Source organism: Scleropages formosus, chromosome 15 (genome assembly GCF_900964775.1).
Source record: "Scleropages formosus chromosome 15, fSclFor1.1, whole genome shotgun sequence".
Taxonomy (NCBI): Eukaryota; Metazoa; Chordata; class Actinopteri; order Osteoglossiformes; family Osteoglossidae; genus Scleropages; species Scleropages formosus.
The window spans coordinates 12,505,000-12,524,264 of NC_041820.1; the positions used below are offsets into that span (position 1 = coordinate 12,505,000).

Genomic DNA, 19,265 nt, shown 5'->3' on the forward strand with positions numbered 1-19,265 from the left:
AAAAGCTTGATTTAAGTTTACTGTGTTGTATGGTAATGTATAATCTCACATTTTTGTACATGAACATAGAATATTGGATAGAAATTACTCATCTGTATAAATTTCAGAATCATTGTAAGTAGTTGGTCATTGTAAGTCACTTTGGAGAAAGCCATCAGATGAATGAATGTGAAATGAGACATAAGACTGAAAATGGTTTTCATCAGAAATTTAGCTTAGAAGCACAGTGGAACAGCAGGTAGTGCTGCTGCTTTGCAGGTCTTGGGCTGTTGCTTTGGACATGGGTTTGAATTTGGCTGTCTGCATGGAGTTAATTTTCAGTTTTTTTTTTTTTTTTTTTTTTTTTTTTTTTTTTTTTTTTTGTGGGTTTTCTCTGGGTGCTCCAGTATCATCCTGTAGTAAAAAAACAACATGTTTTATGACTAGACTCTATAAATGGCCCTTAGTTTGTGTAACTGCAGGTGAATGAGTGTGATTGATTGCTCTGCAATGGCTTGGTGTCCCATCCAGGGTATACCCTGCCATGTACTCTCTGCTTCTGGGACAGCCTTCAAACTACCGTGACCCTGCATTGGGAAAACGGTTATGGATGATGAATGAATGATTCCATAATAGCTGATAAATATTGTATGTTTGCATGCGAGATGTCCTTTAATGAATAGCCTAATTTCTTTTGTCCTGTATAGAAAGCTGCTCTGCTTTTCTAAGCATACAGAAAAAAAAAAACAAAACATGTTCAATGTTTCAGTCTAAGGTTCACATAAAGGACTCTTATGAAACTATTTTCTTAGGTTAATGCTTCTAAAATTGTAATGTGGAATCGACTGATGTTGAACATCTTATTGTTCATCTTGCTTACTGTTACATTTAGGTATGGAAATAATTCTCTGCTGTATTACCTTAAGACAGATTCCCATATGTTCCCCTCATTATTGTTACTATTTTTTTATTTTTTATATTTAGTTGATACATTTGTCAAAGGCAACTTAGAAGTTGCCAATCCCCAGATTTCATCCCACAAATTTTCAGAATGTCTGCAACTGCATGTCTTTTGTCACTCTTTGTGTATGATCAGAACACTCCTCCTTCTGTTTTACATTCAAAATTAAGAGGGGAAAATAAATGGATTTGACAGGAGTTTTTAGATGATGTGTGGCTTAAGTCTTGCATGTTATGTTTACGAAAAGGCTGTTGGACTTGTGATGGTACAACAGACAGAAGATCATGGTTGGGTACCTGCAAAATGCCATGTCCTGTGTATTTATCTATTTACTGTCTTGTGCTATGTTCTGCGTTGCACCATGGTCGTCTCCAGAGAAACGACATTTTGTTTTCCTGTATAGAGGAATGACTATTAAAAACAACTTGAACTTGAAAGTAAATAATGTGAGCAGTTTCCCTTCTACCCATGTGCCTTTTAGTTTTGCACAAATCTTTGTTTTAAAGAGGGTTCCATTCCTTCATGATCACTGAGTTTATCTTATGTTAGTGATTATGACCTGGGGAGCTGCAACACTTTTTTCAAAACTGTTTTGCCTTGTGTTGTTTTGATGTGCTTTGTCTCTACAGTGATGTATACTATAACATGGAAAAAAGTGCTTTAGAAACATTGGGAGTGGAGAAGACAAAGGGGATTACCTAATAGCAGTGGTATTACCTCAGAGGCACTAAGCTTATGTCGACAAGTCAATAAACCATGTCTCTTGTCTCCATAAATAATGGAGTTGCCTTCTCCCTGTGTTAAGGGCAGATTTTTCAGAGGGCAGTCCATGTCATTTGAGACCACACCCCTGTTATTGATACTCTTCTTTTAATAAATAAAACATCAGTGTAACAACCAGCTGGTGCACCCACATTGTTTCATCTTTGAAGTTTTTGTGCTGGTTTTCTCTTGCCTCATTTAGTCTGCATATGGGAAGGAACACCAGTGGTCCCCATCATGAAGCCTTGCTGCCCAGGTGTAAATTGATAGTTGGGCGGCTCATCCTTGGGTTATTCTGTTGTCATACGTCTGCAGTAACATGACTCCCAACACCTTGTATGTGCCTCTTCATTGTGTGTCAGCCTCTAGGTGGCTAAATGGCATCTGTCAATTTTCTGTGTCATGTGATCATGATCAGTTGTAATTTATCTGAGTGTTGATAAGAAGGAGCTGTCTAATATGTTTGCTTCTGTCTACACTGTGAACCCTACTTGTTTTTAATCTCCAGTGTAGTTTTCTTCAGCACTCTGATCCTGGATACATCTTCTATATGAATGATTTTTATTGTGTAATGACAAGTTAGGTAAAAGTGGCTTTTTTTTTTTTTTTTTTAAAAACCTTTACATTTTAAGTTTTAAAAACCTTGTCCGTTCATAAGGCAGAGCATACTAGAGTAAATGAGAGTAAATTGTGCTCAAAGGCTCTGCCCCTAAAAATGTATTCTGTTCTTGACATGTGGTTAAGTCCCACTTTAATTTTCACCACCTTGTTAAGAAATCTAAAGCATAGGGAATTCCTTCAGAACCGGTGGTTTCAGCTTTTAGTATGGAGTACCAAGTTTAATACTTTCCATGAAAATGAACTAAAAGAGTAAAGTTTTGGGGGTCTAGAAACCACAGTGCTTTAAAATTACTACTTCTGAAGCAGCTCTGTCCTATAGTTTTCTGTTACCCTGTAATTTTTGACAACAGGTCTTGTTTTAATTTTAAATAAGTTGGTAGTTTTTGGATTACTTTGTGGGTTGCACTCTTGACTTTATGACAGAATGATGTGTCTGGTCTGATGTGATGTTGCCATGGGAACAATTTTGATTGTAATTTGTTGATTTCCTGACCTTGTTTCAGAACTTTCTTTTTTAATTTAGTCTTGATGACTGTCAAGCCTCATTCAAGCAAGTGTTGCTTGCTCCTGAGCGAAAACGAAAAACAGTAACGTGATCATTTTTCTGAGCTTGACCTGTCTCATAATATTCACCCATCAAATCATTATTTGAGTCGGCAGCTTCATGCCATAAAGGTACTCATAAACCCACACAGAAGTACTTTCACAAGTGTAAATGAGTAGAATGGCTTGAAGTTTCTGGGCATGTTTGATCTTGCCTGTCCCGTATGGTGTTCACTGACTTTACTATGTGTGCACACATTCCACTGCCATTTCATTGTTTCGTTGTTGGGCGGGTTTCGATGGTACAACTTAGTCGGGAGGTGACTTTTCAGCCTCCTGTTGTTGAACATGCCCCTGCAAATGAAAATGTGCCTGGGCCTCTCAAGATTTGACTTCTGCCTTCTGAGCCTTGGTCTTTTTCCACCCATGTGCACATTCTGCTCTCTCTCTCTTATGTGGCCTTGTCCCTGGTTTCTTATGTATTATACTGAATCTAAAAGTAAGCTGTTTATCAGAAATGTGTTTGCAAATGTGCATTTACTTCTTGTTTAACCAACGCTTTATTCAGAGCAACTTTTGGATTTGAATAGCTGTATGATATGTTGAAGTGCTTCATGTAAAGGAAAACTCTCGCAAAGCATACTACAGCAGGACTTCTTCTTCTGAGACATGAACGACCAGCCTTCCTGTCAGTGTGTTTAACCACTGCACTGCACTAAACATCACTCAACGCAGTAGCTTTGTTTTCCTATTTTTGTTCATTCATGTATGTGTTTCCAGTATATGTTTTGTGTCAGGGAAAGACACTAAAGAGCTATGCTTGTACAGTGCTTTTTTTTTTTTTTTTTTCCCCCCTTAGATTATCGCTTGTCATTTGCACAAGGCCAGAATCTGTCGTCACCCACAGCTCACCACCCTTGATGTTTCCATTCTATTTCAGGAGAGCCTGCAGCAGCTTGTTGTCATGAACCTGCCCAATGTGTTGACCATTAGCAAGGACCCTTTGTCAGGTAAACATCTCTCTCTCAAAGCTGCAGTGATGACTGAAGAATTACATATCAAGGTCTACTATCAGACAAGTAACAGTATTTATACACTGTTTAGCTTGTAAACATTCAAGGTGTTACTTGAAGTGTTAACTCTTGACTGGGTGAGAATAGATGGCAAAGAAATATGATGGCTTTGTTCTGCATTTATCATTTACTCATTTAATATTATGTTAATGTATTATAATTATGCTATTACTATGTTACTGCAGTTTCAACCAGTGGCCTGTTACTCAATACAGCTAGATATTTTATTAACAGAGCGATTCAGATGAAGTACTTTTTTCATAAGTACAATAACAGGATTTCTCCTGAGGCTCGAAACATAGTCTGTGTTCTTACCCACTGTGCTACCTGCTGCCCTAGTATTTGTTGGTACTTGAGTGCCTGATTTGTCTCACCTTCCTGGACTGCTGACGTAAGGACAAATGTTTGAGCTTGAATTTGAAGGATGTGCGTGTTGTTGCTTTTTAATGGGGTCAGGAAATGGGAAAGGCACAGGAAAGCATTTTACTGAAGGTCTCCTGCTCCCAAAGGCGAATAGTGCTGATTCTACAGTCTGACTCCAGTAGCACCAAAGGCTGAAGTGGTCTGAAACGCCTTGTTTTTATATCAGTCATGTCTTTTCAGCATAGGTGGCTGGTCTGCATTTACAGCATATTCTCCAGCAGCAGTGATTCTTGGCTATATATGTTACAGCTATGAACAGCCAACTGAATTCAATCAGTTACTTGCTGCAGTTGGCACATACCTGATAATCCAGACTTTTGAGTGGTATTGCTCCAGCAGTTCCTATCTTTCTTTTGTTACTCTCATCCATCTGTTCCCAACCAGATTGCTTGTCTACAAGCTTCTGACAGCAACACAATGTCTTTGCCTCAGAGCTGTCTCTGACATGTTGCTGGAAACTTCAGCTGCCTAAAGCAACCATCAGTTGCTCATCTCAGGCCGTTAGCAAGAGCCCTGAACTGGCACTTGGTACTGATTTTATGTTCACATGTTTTTTGACAAATGCTTTAACCTGCTTTGTCGGCTGCCAGGTTCTAAGGTACTATCTGTACACTAATGGACTTTCCCACCGTGTTAAACACCTAGTCGTGGTGCCTGTGATAGCTGCTGTCGCTCAGTGCTCTTGAGCAGCTGCTGAGGACATATTCCAGTGATGCTCGCTTGAGGATAATAAGTACGATGAAGAATCTGCTTTCCCCAGCTATACAGGTCTGTATTTGGCAGCACCTTGTAACTTCTTTGGATCAAGAACTTAATGCGGTTGGGGTTCTGCTCTCCAGAGCTCTGCTGCAAGAATTTATGTTCAAGCACTTGTTCCCACCTCATCAATGCTCTCTGCTGCTGCATCCCTATGATCTTGGCCATCTTTCCATCCTCCACTGGTGTTCACACCACCTATTCTAACAACTTGTGCCTCTACTTTTCCTAGACCTTGTCATATTGCTCTGAAGTACTACACAATCCTGCTCTTCCAGAAACCACTCCACACACTACATTGCTGTGCTGAAGCCGACACGCTGCCTGCCCCAAAGCAGCCAGCACATTCCACTCCCTTTCCGTCCTTACCTCTATCTGCCTGATTCAGCAACTCTTGGATCGCATGAGTCCCTGTGTAACACCACTTCCCTTGCCTGTGTTACCTTAAAATTTTCCTCTAGTCTCCTCAAGAGTAACTTTGGCTTGCTGTTCAGTCTGTAGGAGGCAGTGCTGCTCCAGAATTGAGGTACACCAAACCACCATCAAATGCAAGTGTATTTTGCTTTTGAATGCCACAACTGTTGATATTAGAGCTTCATGAACCAGAAAAGACCTCAGAAAGCATGGCAGGATGCTGTACTGATGTACCCATGCTTTAAACTTATTTGCAAGTTCTCATTTGTCCAGTGCTGCTAGCCACTTCACCACTGTGTCCCTCAAATTGCAGTCAAACCACTTGCTTCATTGGCTTCTCAAAAATGGATGGAATCAGTATACTCCTTATGCTACAATAGAAGTTTGGAAGCTTTCCCTTCTGCACCTGAAGTTCACTGGCTTAAAAATATTTCTAGCTTTTGTGATGAGCCTCTCCAACCCCTGTAAAAGCTACTTCCTGGGATGGAAAATGTCATGTGCATGCTTGTAACAAAGACTTACAGTATAGGACATGACCACAACAATCGTGAGTGAGAATGTGTACTGTACTGTTTCTACATACAGTAGAATCCATGAAATCATACAGTCCTGAAAACACCAAACACAAGGAAGCACCAACACATAAAGCTATTAAATCAGTCTGCATAACAAAAATATTACATTATGCAGTGTTCTCCATTGCTCATTGTGATAGATTTCTTTGGAACGCCAAGAGAAAGACTGTAGGAGTAATTTTTTTTCGACCTTGACTCCTAGCTTATTCAAATCAACAAGACATCCAACACAAAACGTCATTCAGTTTGTGTTCATTTTTTTTTTTTTTTTTTTTTTTTTCCCCCCCCCTCTGTATTACGTAGTGGGTTTTTTTTTTTTTTTTTTTTTTTTTTTAAAACTTCCTGCTGGGTGCTTTGCATGTTTGTTCTTGTCAGGGAAATAAATATATTTTATCTGCATGAATCTGTGGTCTGGCTTCCCTTGTTGCATGTTATCCTGATGAGCAGAGACTAGGAATGAACAAAGTAGCGTTGATTTCTCCCAGAACTCTGGTGTAATATATGTAGAGGAAAAGCTTATCAATCCTAACACTCCAGAAACAGTCGAGTATGTAGCAGAAACATCCCATGACAAAGGTTAACTTTGAAGTAAATAAATGTTATAAACGCAGTTGAAGAGGTGAGTCATCAGGTTAATTCCCAGTTAGCAGTATGTGTTGGCTATAAGAGAGGTTGGACAATTACCACTTTAACACGTGAGTTTTCAAAGCAAAATGAGGCAAGTAAGAGTTCCAAAGAGGCCAATAGTAAGTGCAGGTCTGTTGGTAACAACTGCAAAATTATTTGTGTCAATGCAAACAGCCTCAAAAATACAGAATATACCAAACATGGACAAACAGCAGCAGCGTTGTAAATGTCACAAAGCTGGAATTTGTTGAAGGGCTGCCATTCAGAAACTGCTTGTACCCAAGGCCAACACATGACCTGGTATAAGAATCACATGGCCTGGACCTCTGAGCAATGGGGGGAATAGTATGGCCAGACAATCTTTCACCTTATTTCCTACATCTAGACAGGATAGTTTGGTGAAAGCTAAAGGATGCCTTCAAACCACAGTGTCTGTTGCCAGCTGTTAAACATGTTAGAGGATCTGTGTGATATGGGCAACTATCTTGGAGTCATTAGGTCCAGTGAGTGCTATGCATGATTGTGTGATAGCAAAGGAATTTACATATAATAGCAAAGTCAATTTACAGGACCAAGTCCACACTGTGTACAAACAGTTATGTCATGATGTTGTCATATTTCAGGATGCCAGTGCCTCTGTACAAACCAGGATGATGTCAGATACTTCCTATGTCACCAGATCTAAATATAATTGAACATTTTGGGATATTCTGGAGTGCTGAATACAAAATAAGTTTCCACCTGCTTCATCTCTCAATGAAGTGGAGACTTTTCTTTTTGAACAATAGTGCTATATCCTACTACACACAGTTTAAGAGTTATGTGACATCTTTACAGGATAGATAGGTGTTTTGAATGGTAGTCCTACTCCATGATATTAATGTATTGTTTGGAGTTTTTTTTTTTTGTCCACCGCTGTAGAATATCTCACACTTTGGCTAAGCAGGGAATTATACTAGACCCCACTGGTACTCCCTGATACAGTAGTGAACTGGAATTTCTTTCTGTAGTAATGTTAAGAGACAATGAAGTGAACATTATTATTGTCTCAGTTGAACTGATGTAGCAACAGTAAGGATAACATGTTGAATGTTTGTGTGTGTGTATGTGATATGTATAAAGCATTAAATTTAAGTTTATGTTGAAACAACCCTGGGTAGTGTAGCACTATTTCTGGTGGAGTTTCCCTAGGGTATTGAATGGAGCAAGAATGCAGTTGTGTGGGCTTTACTTTGCCTTTCTAGCTTTGTGCTTGTATAGCATGTTTTCATCTGATCATTCCTGATAAGCAGCAGCTCTTGGTGATTATGGGAATGACAAAGCCTACTATTACTTCCAGACAATTATTTTTCCCTGAGGGCATTGCAGTGAATGAAGGATTTAAAAACTGTAGTCATAACATGCGTTTACTCAACTTTGGAAAAGCAGGAACAATATGTAAAACGGGTTCAAAGAATGTACCATTCAGTGGATCTGTGCTTCCTCAACTACTAGAAGTCCTTAAAATACCCAGTTTACATAATTCTTATGGCCGGAGGAGCAGCAAAAATTCTGTATGGCTATAGAACAAGTGTAATAACAAGGTAAAATCTCATACAGCATCTGTTGTTTTACTTGTGTAATGAATACATTTTGTGCATTTCAGTACTTGTTTCTTCAAACTTTAGGCAAAAGCATGGAAGAGTTGAAGAGACTACTTCTGTTAATGTTGGGCTGTGCTGTACAGGTAACTGAACACCTTCCTCATCAATAAAACATGCTCTCCCCTACCTCTTAAGGCTCTGCTTGTAGTTTCAGTCTTCAGACAGGAATCACTGAAAAAGTTCTGAATTCTTAGTGAAACATCAACCTATTGTAGTGTTACCTAATCTTGTTTTTAAATCACCCTACTCAGTTTCATTTCCATAGTGTGTGTTCTCTTCTAAACATCTGAAGTCTCATGCTGTTGATCAAAAAGGGTAAAACACATATATACTGGTTGTTCATATTACAAAGATTTGCGTTTTTGAAATTTCAAAGATAAGAACATTCACCAGTTTATTTTTAATTCTGTCTTTATCGTTCTCTTTTCTAAAATTTGTCTGTTGCAAAGTGAAAATGACCTGCATTTCTGCATATACTCCTTAGCTGGCAGCAAAATGCACATACAGAACAGAACACCATTTTCTTGGCCTGTTAATGTGGGTTTTCTACAGGTGCTGCAGTTTCCTAAAGACATATTTCAGCTGAACCAGTGCCTCTAAATTGCCCATAGTGTGCAAAAGTTTGAGTGAATATATATGACTGGTAAGCTCTAGACAACCATGATTCTTAATTTGGACAAGCAGATATTGATAATGAATGAATGGATGAAATCTAAGATGCCTGAGAATGCAATAACAAAATCTGATACTTAGAGAAATGCGGAGAGCGCCGTTCATTTTATGTATTTGAACAGCTACACATTTTACTGAAGCTATTCAGGATAAGCACCTTAAGGGTACAGTCACAGGAGCTTTTCTGGGTATTAAAGTGACAGCTTTCAATTGGAAAGTTTGTGTGCATAACTCCTAGGCTACCTGCTGTTATATTACCATTGTAGCAGGACACAGGGATAAACTTCGTCACTGTAGGAAGAGTTCATCGCAGAGAAACTTGAACAAAATATACTCAACAGAGGTAGTTGAGAAGCAACCATCAGAACCATGTTTTAGTCCTGTGTTTTGAAACCGTGCCATAGACTATTAACATCACTTTTTCATAAACATGAACAGTGGCTTTTGTTAGAATGTCAGCCCCTGGTAATGTCCTGTGAGTAGAAAACAAGATTAAACGGTAGATGATGAAGATCCCAAGTGACCAAAATTGACTGAAAGTTCTCAGCGGTTCAGGATTGCAGTCACTGAATAAAAGCTTTCTGCCCATTGCTTTGTTTTACCTGCACCTTCTCTTATGTAATAAAAATATGAAACTGTCATTGTCCACCGTTTCCCACATATGATTTCTTTGTGTCCTTTTTCGATTACCCAGTGTGAAGTGGGTGGGGAGGTTATTCTTTAAATGGTTCCCGGTTTTCTGAAGCAAAGCACGTTTTATACAACACTTGAGGATTTTGGGTGTCCTCCTTGCACAAACAGCAATGCTAATCTTTTGTGTTCTTTCCAATGTTTTTAATCACAAGGCTTTATACCTTAATTCCAGTGTGAGCGAAAAGAAGAATTTATTGAGAAGATCAAATCACTGGACATCGAAACACAGGCAGCCATCGTCTCACACATACAAGAGGTCAGGTTGGATGTGCGTGAGAAGAGTACAAGTGGGTGTGAGGGGGAGTTCATGAAGGCCTTTGTGAGAGATGGACTGGATGCTTTGCTTGGGGTCTGGCCTTGCTAAGTCTCCCTCACAACCTGTGGAATGTCATTGTGTAATGTTTTTGTTTTTTGCTTCTGTTCCTGGAATAGCACAGTGTGTGTAGGGTTTCAGTCTGCATGGGCATTGAAGTAATTGCAGAGTAATATACCAAGCAGGCCAGAAAGACTCATCCAGAAATTGAGTGGTAGGGGCCAAATTTTAATGAATATATATTCTGTATTTCAGTAGACCATGATTTTCCTCCATTTGTAACTGGTTCTGATCAGTGTTTTGTTCAGGTTTTCCATTTATGCACTTGGTTCAATATTTTCTTAAAGCTTGTTCAGACTTCTGTCTTGGTACTCAGGTTGTTAGTGGGTTAGAGCTGCTCTCATATGTGAGAATTTTATGCAAATTCTGACTAACTCCTTCATCTCCAGGTGACCCACAACCCAGAGAATGTTCTCGATATGCAATGGCTGGGACTGGCGGAGCTGTCTGCTGAGGAGCTGGACTCATTGTTCCGCAATATGGCCTTCCACCTGCGCAAACTCGTAGATGAGCGGGATGACAATGTTGAGGTACCATACTGTAGGAGAGCTCCTACGTAGCTTATTTTTCCCCGTCATAGACTCAGCAGTGGTATCTGTGGTCTCTCACATAAATTTACGTTTACATGTATTCATTTAGCAGACGCATTTTTCCAAAGAGACGTACATCTCAGAGAAATGAGAAGGAATAGAAAGAATGACCTGCATTTACATTTATTTATTTAGCAGACGCGTTTCTCCAAAGCAACTTCCAATGGATACTATGTAGTGTTATCAGCCCACACACCTAATTCACCAAGGTGACTTACACTGCTAGATACTCTACTTACACTGGGTCACTCATCCATTCATCAGTGGAACACACACACTCTCTGTCACTCACACACTATGGGTGAGCATGTCTTTGGACTGTGGGGGGAAACCGGAGCACCCGGAGGAAACCCACGCAGACAAAGGGAGAACAGGCAAACGCCACACAGACTGAGCGGGGATCGAACCCACGTCCTCTTGCACCACCCACTGTGCCACCGTGCCGCTCATATGCAATTATCAAACTGTATTACGCTGTGAACCTACATCATGACTACACACACGCATATAAAAGCTGAATAGATTTCTCAGATTTGGACATATTGGATATCGGACATATTTTGTAGTAACTTGAAGATACTTTTCTAATGTCTTAACTTTTTATTTAATGCCTTGTTTAATTGATCACTGTCAGCAAGTGGCTTTAGTTTTATAGTTTTTTTACTATAAAGTAGCTGGGGCTTTCCAAGACCATGGCTGGAGATCCCTGATGTATACAGTATGTCATGTTTATTACTGATTGGAGCAGTCCAATAGGGAAATGTAAACATTGTCACTGGGTCAGTTTTGTGTGTTACATCTTCATTCTTTACATCTTTACCAACATACCTCCCTCAACTACATTCCTGAAAAGTGGGTATCAAATGTTCCAAACCTCATGATCCTCAGAGGCAAGAGTCAAAGTTTTTAACTAGGTTTTAATTAGCAACTGACTGATCACCTAAACAAAAACTGAGGCGATAGTCTAAATTATTGTCCTAAGACACTTAAGAGGTTAGTTCAAAGAAGAATCCTGTAGTGTCACACTCTTGATTAAAACTTTTATGATGTTTTCTGTCTTAGTCTTGCAACATCTTCTGTGCAACAGTATCACTACAGCTTGTGGTGATTTCTGCAGTACAGCCTTGTCCTAAGCACTTCTTGACTTGGTCTTCACTCCCTTAGGTGATTGTAGAGCTAACCCAAGAACGAGATTATCTGCAGTCCCAGCAGCAGCAGCCTCCCCACAAGCTACAAGCCACGAGCCTGGAGCAGCCGGTTGCTCTCCTGAGCAAGGAAGAGCGGCAACACCTGGCTGTGGAGCTGGCTGACAGCAAGGCCAAACTGCGTCGCTCACGCCAGGAGCTGTGAGTCTTGGAGCTGTAAAGGAGATACTTTCCAAAAGACATCAGTAGTCCCTCACCCCTACATTTTTTTCTAATACACACTGCTGTTCAGAAATTTGAAATCTCACAAATTTTCATATTTTTGAAGGAATTGATATGTTTTAATCAGGGTACCGTTTAATTAATAAGAAAATATAACCAGGACATCATTACTTATGTTTAAAATGGCTATTACTGCTTGAAATGACTGATTTATAATTTATTGTTTACATATAACATATAAGGGGGTGTGATGGCGCACTGACTTTGCCCAGGGCCTACTCTGTGGTGGGTCTGGGGTTCGAATCCTGCTTGGGGTGCCTTCCGGCGGACTGGCGTCCCGTCCAGGGTGTGTCCCCTCCCCCTCCAGCCTTGCGCCCTGTGTTGCTGGGTTAGGCTCCGGCTCGCTGCAACCCCGCTTGGGACAAACAGTTGTAGATATTCTGTGTGTGTGTGTATAACATATAAGGCCCATTTTCAGCAGCCAGTGCTCCAGCCTCCTAAAAGTAAACTCTAATGGTAATGGTCCTCATGGTAGAAAAACATTTGTAATTGTGTTAACACGTCTTAAGCCTGTTTTCTGTTCAAGAAAGCAGGTAAATTCTTTCCTTGAGTTATATTCCTCTGTATTTTTAAAGTTCGTTTTTGGGCTCAAAATGACCAAAATGAAACTGCTTCCTGAAGAAACATGTCAGTCTATTAATGTTTTTGGAAATGGTTATTCCATGTGTCAGATAGCCAAGAAAGTAACAATTTCATTCAAAAACATGAAAATTTCTGGGTGATTCCAAACTTTTGAATGCTGTTGTATATATTATTTTAGTGTGACGTGAGCCTCAGTTTTTGTAATTTTGTGTCTGTTGTGGTTTTGTGCTTAAAATTGTCAGATTATGCATCTTATTCAGAATATGTTTATTTCTATCGACTTTTTCATGAAAACCTTTTTAAAATTTATTTGTAAAGGTCTTACTGTAAATCTTAGTTTAATTTCTTTGTTGGCAGCTTGTTTGCACCAAGAATGACCTTTGCTGTTGAAATAGCAATGAGTAAATGTGATGTATTGTCAAGAACATGCGTCTCAGATGTCAGAGATTGTATTGCGCTGCTTTTTTTTCCCTATGAAAGTTACAGCAGCCTGTGATGGCATATTATCCTGTGTCATCTGCTCGTTTAGTTGGCCACTTATTTATATTTCGGCTTAGGAATCTACAGCAGGAGAGGAAATGGCAACTGCTCAGCAAAAGGGAAAAGCACCCATCTGTAGTTTATTTAGAGGCTGATGGGAAGATGAGCAATCCTTAGAATGTAGGGTCATTTTTTTGGCTGCTTTGCCCATCTCATTAAGGTAATTGTCTGACAATTAATTTCTTGACTGCAGAGAAGAGAAGGCCGAGCAGCTGATCGATGCCAAGAGTGAAGTCGAGAGGCTAGACCTGGAGGTGCAGAAACTCAGACAGGAGGTCAGTCTGAGGTGCTGACAGATCTAAACTGATCAAAAGCCAAAAAGTTCCATTAAGCCTCGTTATCTTCCTCAGTAAAGCAAAAGGTTCTTACTTTTTGTTCGGTGAAACACTAAAATAATGCTTTTTAACTGCTTGCACTTCAAACTGATTTCAACTGAAAAAAGTTCATGAGTATTTTTACCTCATATTACATTCTAGTAATTTCCTGTTTTAATGTCAACTGCAGTCTAAGTGTATTGTTTGCTTTGTCACTGAGGACAAGAAGCTGTTTTCTCTGCTTTTTGACTATCTGTATGCTCACCAGGATCAATTTGAAGGGTGAAGATACATTTATATGATGAATAGATTAAGCAGCGTTTAGGTTGTCTCGTCCCTGGTGGATGTTTGCAGAACATGCAGCTGTTAGCAGAGGCACGGTCATCACGGGCATACCGGGACGAGCTCGATGCTCTGCGGGAGCGAGCAGGACGTGTCGACCGGCTGGAGACGGAGCTAGCACGTTGCAAAGAGAAGCTGCATGATGTTCACTTCTACAGATCCCGGGTGGAGGTGAGCATGTTGGTCCCTAGCTGCGACTCCCCTACTGCATTCACCCTGCAGTTGCAACTCCTGTGCGATTGGGCCTGGGGACTGACTATTTTTATGTTCTGAGGCAACTGTCCCAGTCCTGGTCCTCACTGGTTGCTGTGTGGCATTGTAATAAGATTAAATTCAATCACATAACATGTTCAGCACTAGGGGTGACTACAATATGAGATTGAATGCACTATTTTCCATGCTAATCATGCTCTAAGATACCTGTATATTCTTCAGTCTGGCTGACCAGACCACTACTTTAAATCATTTTCCTTTTACTGTCCTAGAATGCAACATTTCCGTTTAACGGTAGTTGCAGCTTGTGTGATTCCTACCTTAGTGTTACTGCAGTTAAATTGTCTGCAGTCTTTTGTGCTAAGTAGAGTGGCTGTCACTGACAGGCATCTGATCCAGACCACCTCTGCCTGTGCAGGAGCTGCGGGAGGACAACGTCACCCTGCTAGAGACCAAAGCCCTTCTAGAGGAGCAGCTGGAGGGAGCTCGGGGTCGCTGCGATCGTTTGCATGAGCTGGAAAAGGAGAATCTGCATCTACGCTCCAAGCTACATGACACAGAGATGGTGAACATCCAAGGAGTCTCCTCCCGTATTGCACCTTCACTTCATCTTGCTCCCCTTTTCATAAAACCCTATCCAACTCACCACTTTTTGGAATCTGGTGTGCCCCCCCCCCCTTCTCGTTTAGGATCGCGATGCAGACAAGAAACGCATCAAGGAGCTGGTAGCAGAAAACATGGCACTGGAGATCTCACAGAAGCAGAGCATGAATGAATCAGCCCACCTGGGGTGGGAACTGGAGCAACTGGCCAAGAGCAGTGATGCTGGTGAAAGTCAGTGCATAGCACGCCTCATAACTGCAGTCACTGCATCAAAAGCATTATCAAACTAATGTACATAATATACACAGAAATGCTCTCAATATTATTTAAATACAGTAGGTCATTATTTAAGTTTGTCATTTTAGAAGGCCAGGTTTTTGCTGTACATAGAAATCCTACATTTAAATGGATTTAATAAGCCTTGAACAGATAGCTGTGTGAAAGTATCATCACTGTGGATAGTAACTTAAGGGAAGAGACTGGAAAAATATTGTTTTGTACATAAATTTACATTTATTTGTTTAGCAGACGCTTTTATCCAAAGTGGTGTTTAAACACACCAAAGGTAGGGTTCGGGCCTCGGCCTTTCGATTGCCAGGTAGTCCACCATATACGTGTAATTTAACTTATTTAAATCATGTAAATAGCTTTTTTATGCTAGTGTAAATACACCTCAAAATAATCATCTAGCATCAGATATTTGTTACTAATGCACAGCATCTCAAATGCTAAAGTGTCCATGTTCTTTGCAAAGTGAAAGACAGAGGCAGTAATCTTATGAACTTGGCTTAGATGTTTGATATAAAGAAATAATCATAGTCTCTCCATGCAGGGTGTATGTTGTCTCACACCCTATGCTTCCTGGATAGACCTCCATAGCTGCATTATGAGGCAGCTGTTGATACTGAATTAATGAAAATACAGCATCACAAGATAAGATTGGAAAGATAATTTGTCACACATGTAAAATGTGTTGGTGTTATTGTTTGGCAGTAAAACAGCTTATTTTGGTATTTCAATAAGTTTTAGATAACTTTTGAGAAGCAGTTTTTTTTAATTTTTTTTTAATAATTATAAGTCAGTCCATAATGGGACTGACAATGGGAATTTGCCGACTGGGTAAACATCATAACCCCTTTATTTGAGGAATGGCTGAATTTTGGAGTTGACTATTATTTTTCTCTAAAAAGTGTCTAAAAAACACAAACAGTCTAGAACTTGGAGAATTTTTGTTTCTCCTTGCAGCCTGCAAGTCATTTGGGTTCGAGTTGAACGAGTCTGCATCTAGCCGCCTGCTGAAGTTTGAGAAGGAGAACCAGAGCCTGAAGAATACCATTCAGGAGCTACGCGAGGCCTCTCTGGCTCTGGAGGAGGACCGCCTGCATGCCCTGGAACTGGAGAAGGAAAACCATGGCCTCAACAAGAAGGTGAGGTGCTCTGACTGGGGGGGGGGATGTTACTCTGAATGCACACTGGTGGGAATCATTGCCTACTTAAAAAATTTTTTTTTTTTTTTTTTTTTTTTTTAATTTGAAAAATTGCATTCTTGGACATACCATTCAATCAAGCAAACTGCTCTGTTTGCACTCTAAATAAGCTTATGCATATACTGTCATTTGATTCAGTGGCTTAAAATTTTTGGTGGTGCTCATTAAAGTTTTTTCTGGGTTCTCAGCAAGTTTTGCATTAGTTACAACCATTTAGAGTGTTGAGTTTGTCCATCAGCTGGAAAGACTGCAGATGCTTCTAGAGCAGGAGAAACAGGCTACCCAGCACACGGAGAACATGAGAAATGACCTGCTGAAAGACAAGCTGAAGCTGCAGAAGACCTTGGAGGCAGTGCATGCTGATAAAGATAGACAGGTACATGCTCACCTTTCCTGTCATCAAGCAACAGGTAGGTAGGAATGTGTAAAATAACTGAAAAGTCTTCAGGTCCAGTGAGGAGCTCTGCTTGGCAGTTTAATTTAAGTTAAAGAAATCCAACTATATTAATTAACTGAACTGTGCTGCTTTTTGCAAAATGAAATATATAAAATTGCTATCATAATTAACATAGTTAGACATTGTGCAACATTATTATTACTGTTTTACTACCTGCATGTTCTATGCTCAGACAGGTTTCCTCTCTCTTCTTCTCATGTCCATGCCTCTGTTAGATTTTGGAGCTGGAGCAGGAGAAGGAGCACTTGAGCCAGGCTGTGACCTCCCTGCGCAATAGGGCACAGGTAGACAGTGCGGCACAGGTGCAGGAGGTGGAGAAGGAAAACCAAGTCCTGCACCAGACCATCTCTGACACAGGCAGCAAGATTGTGCGCCTGGAGGCCGAGAAGCGACAGGCTACAAGGGAGCTGGAGGAGCTTCGTAAGCAGGCTGATCGAGCTGAGGAGCTGGTGCAGGAGGTGTCTCGGCTTGAACGAGGTTATGAACAACTGCAGAAGGAGGTGGTTACCTTACAGGAGGCTCGGGACAAGGCGGAAGCTTTAGAGCAGAATAATTGGCAGTTAAAGAAGCTTGCAGACACGGCAGAAAATGCTGTACTGCGCCTTGAAGCTCTAGAGGAGGAGAACCTGGAGCTACGGCGTGGAGCAGAAGCTTTCAAGGTGTCCTCCGCAAGGCTTGCCCAGTTGCAGGAGGAGAATAATGAGCTGGAACGCGAGCGTGATGACTTGCGGGCCTTGGGGAAGAAGGCGGAGCGGCTCGAAGTCCGCTGCAGCAGCCTTGAGTCAGAGAATGAGAGGCTGCAGCTTAGCCTAGAGGGAAGTGTTACAAAGATCTCAGAGCTGGAGAGGGAGCTCCATGAGCTGGAAGCTGAGAATCAGAAGCTCCATGGTGAGGTTGAGGAGCTTCGGATGATTGTAAAGCGTCTGGACAGCCTGGAGGAAGCCAAGCGCCATGTGGAGCAGGAGCTGGTGTTGTCAGAGAAGGAGCGCAAGCAGTTGGAGAAGGAGTCACGAAGGCTACGACAGCAACTGGATGTGAAGGAGGCAGCGCTGGATGAGAGCAGTCTGCATGTGACCAGCCTTGAAAAGCAGAGTGCTGCCCTGAACAAGGAGCTGGACCGTTTGAAGGAAACAGCAGGGAGGGTGAAGGAGCTGGAGTGGGAGAATAAGGAGTTGCAGAAGCAGGCTACCATTGACAAGAAGACCTTAGTGACTCTAAGAGAGGTAAGTGAGGTAAGGGAAGAAGTGAATATGCCAGGTTGAGGGAGGAGCAAACACTGCCAGAATGTCACATGGCTGACTTGCTGTTGCACTTTTGACAATTCAGGATCTGGTCAATGAGAAGCTGAAGGTGCAACAGCAGCAGAATGAGCTGGAGAAACTGAGCCATGAGCTGGAGAAAATTGGATTGAACCGAGAGAAACTGTTACAGGAAGAACATAGCTGTGAAGACAGGTAAAGGACTGTTCCGTGTTTTGACTGTAGCTCTCACCTATAAACACACATACATTCACACACTTTTTGTCACACAGCATCTAGCCACTTTTAGTTTGCTTTATCTGTACAATCAGTAAAGTCATAAGTTATTTGCTGCGCAGTTTCCCTATAAGTCTGGGATAGCTACAATAAAAAACACACTAAGTTTTAAACATTTTTATTAACTTTGAACTACATTTATAAAAAGAGTAAAAGGACAAATTAAAATGCATTGTTGCTACAAAATGTAATTTGTTTGCTGGATTATTCCATAAACGTGCAGTGTTACACATTGTATTACTGACCACCAACTCTCGGAGAAACCCAGACATAAGCTATAGCGCTGTAGACCCGAGTTGAATTAGTAAAATTCCACATTCCTACTCTATTTGTGTTTTACTGGTAATAAATGGCAGTTTGCAGTAATACAGGTCACACTTGCTTCTCAAATTTTTGAAAGACAAGTACAGAACACACAATTAAAAATGAACTTTTGTTAAATTAACGTTCGTACAATGAACATCCAGTGGCACGCTTCAATTGTTGCACAAGATCTTCTACTTTAATGTGTTGTTCTGGTCTGTCTTTACTAAGAATATACTTTAAATTTCACAGAAAATTTTCAAGAGGTCGAGATTTCATGGTAACTTCTGCCTTTGCAATCTGATCTCTGCCTCCTTACATTTGTGTGTTTCTCAGTTACTGTGCAGATGGCTATGCTGTGTGGTCCCTGCAATCTTTCTACATACCTAGTGACTTATGCAGGTTTCCTTTTTTATTTAATTTATGAACATTAAAGGGTTACAACAACACAGAGGAAGGCAATACAATGAGGGACTGCAAATATGTCTGCATATGTAGAGCAAGGGCTTGGGGACAGGAGGGTACAATATACCACAGGTGTGATCATGTAGGCCAATTTAATAACTCCTAGAAGGATGTCAAAACATTCCAGAATTCCTTGGAGTTGTCATGTAAATCAGATGTCAGTTTTTTCAGTGGAAGAAATTTTTCAGTCATCTATGTATTTACAGAGGGAACTTCTGGACTACTACATTAAAATACCTTTCCTTACCAAGTATGTAAGACAAGCTGCTGTATTTGCCATAACATCAGAAAA

At 40.6% G+C, this 19,265-nt stretch overlaps 1 protein-coding gene across 2 annotated transcripts in view; it reads left to right on the plus strand.

The window, feature by feature from the left end:
• ccdc88c (coiled-coil domain containing 88C) overlaps window positions 1-19,265 on the plus strand; it is a 53,393-nt gene that overhangs the window by 11,845 nt on the left and 22,283 nt on the right. Inside the window, exons 4-16 of one of the 2 annotated variants that reach the window (XM_018732694.2) lie at window positions 3,807-3,876; window positions 8,402-8,460; window positions 9,915-9,998; window positions 10,505-10,645; window positions 11,870-12,051; window positions 13,448-13,529; window positions 13,923-14,081; window positions 14,542-14,688; window positions 14,813-14,957; window positions 15,972-16,153; window positions 16,452-16,589; window positions 16,886-17,893; window positions 17,997-18,124. In XM_018732694.2, coding sequence (XP_018588210.2) covers window positions 3,807-3,876; window positions 8,402-8,460; window positions 9,915-9,998; window positions 10,505-10,645; window positions 11,870-12,051; window positions 13,448-13,529; window positions 13,923-14,081; window positions 14,542-14,688; window positions 14,813-14,957; window positions 15,972-16,153; window positions 16,452-16,589; window positions 16,886-17,893; window positions 17,997-18,124 — 2,525 coding nt within the window. Of the gene's footprint in view, window positions 1-3,806; window positions 3,877-8,401; window positions 8,461-9,914; window positions 9,999-10,232; window positions 10,270-10,504; window positions 10,646-11,869; window positions 12,052-13,447; window positions 13,530-13,922; window positions 14,082-14,541; window positions 14,689-14,812; window positions 14,958-15,971; window positions 16,154-16,451; window positions 16,590-16,885; window positions 17,894-17,996; window positions 18,125-19,265 lie in introns of those variants that run through there. The other variant, XM_018732702.2, reaches the window with a different exon arrangement.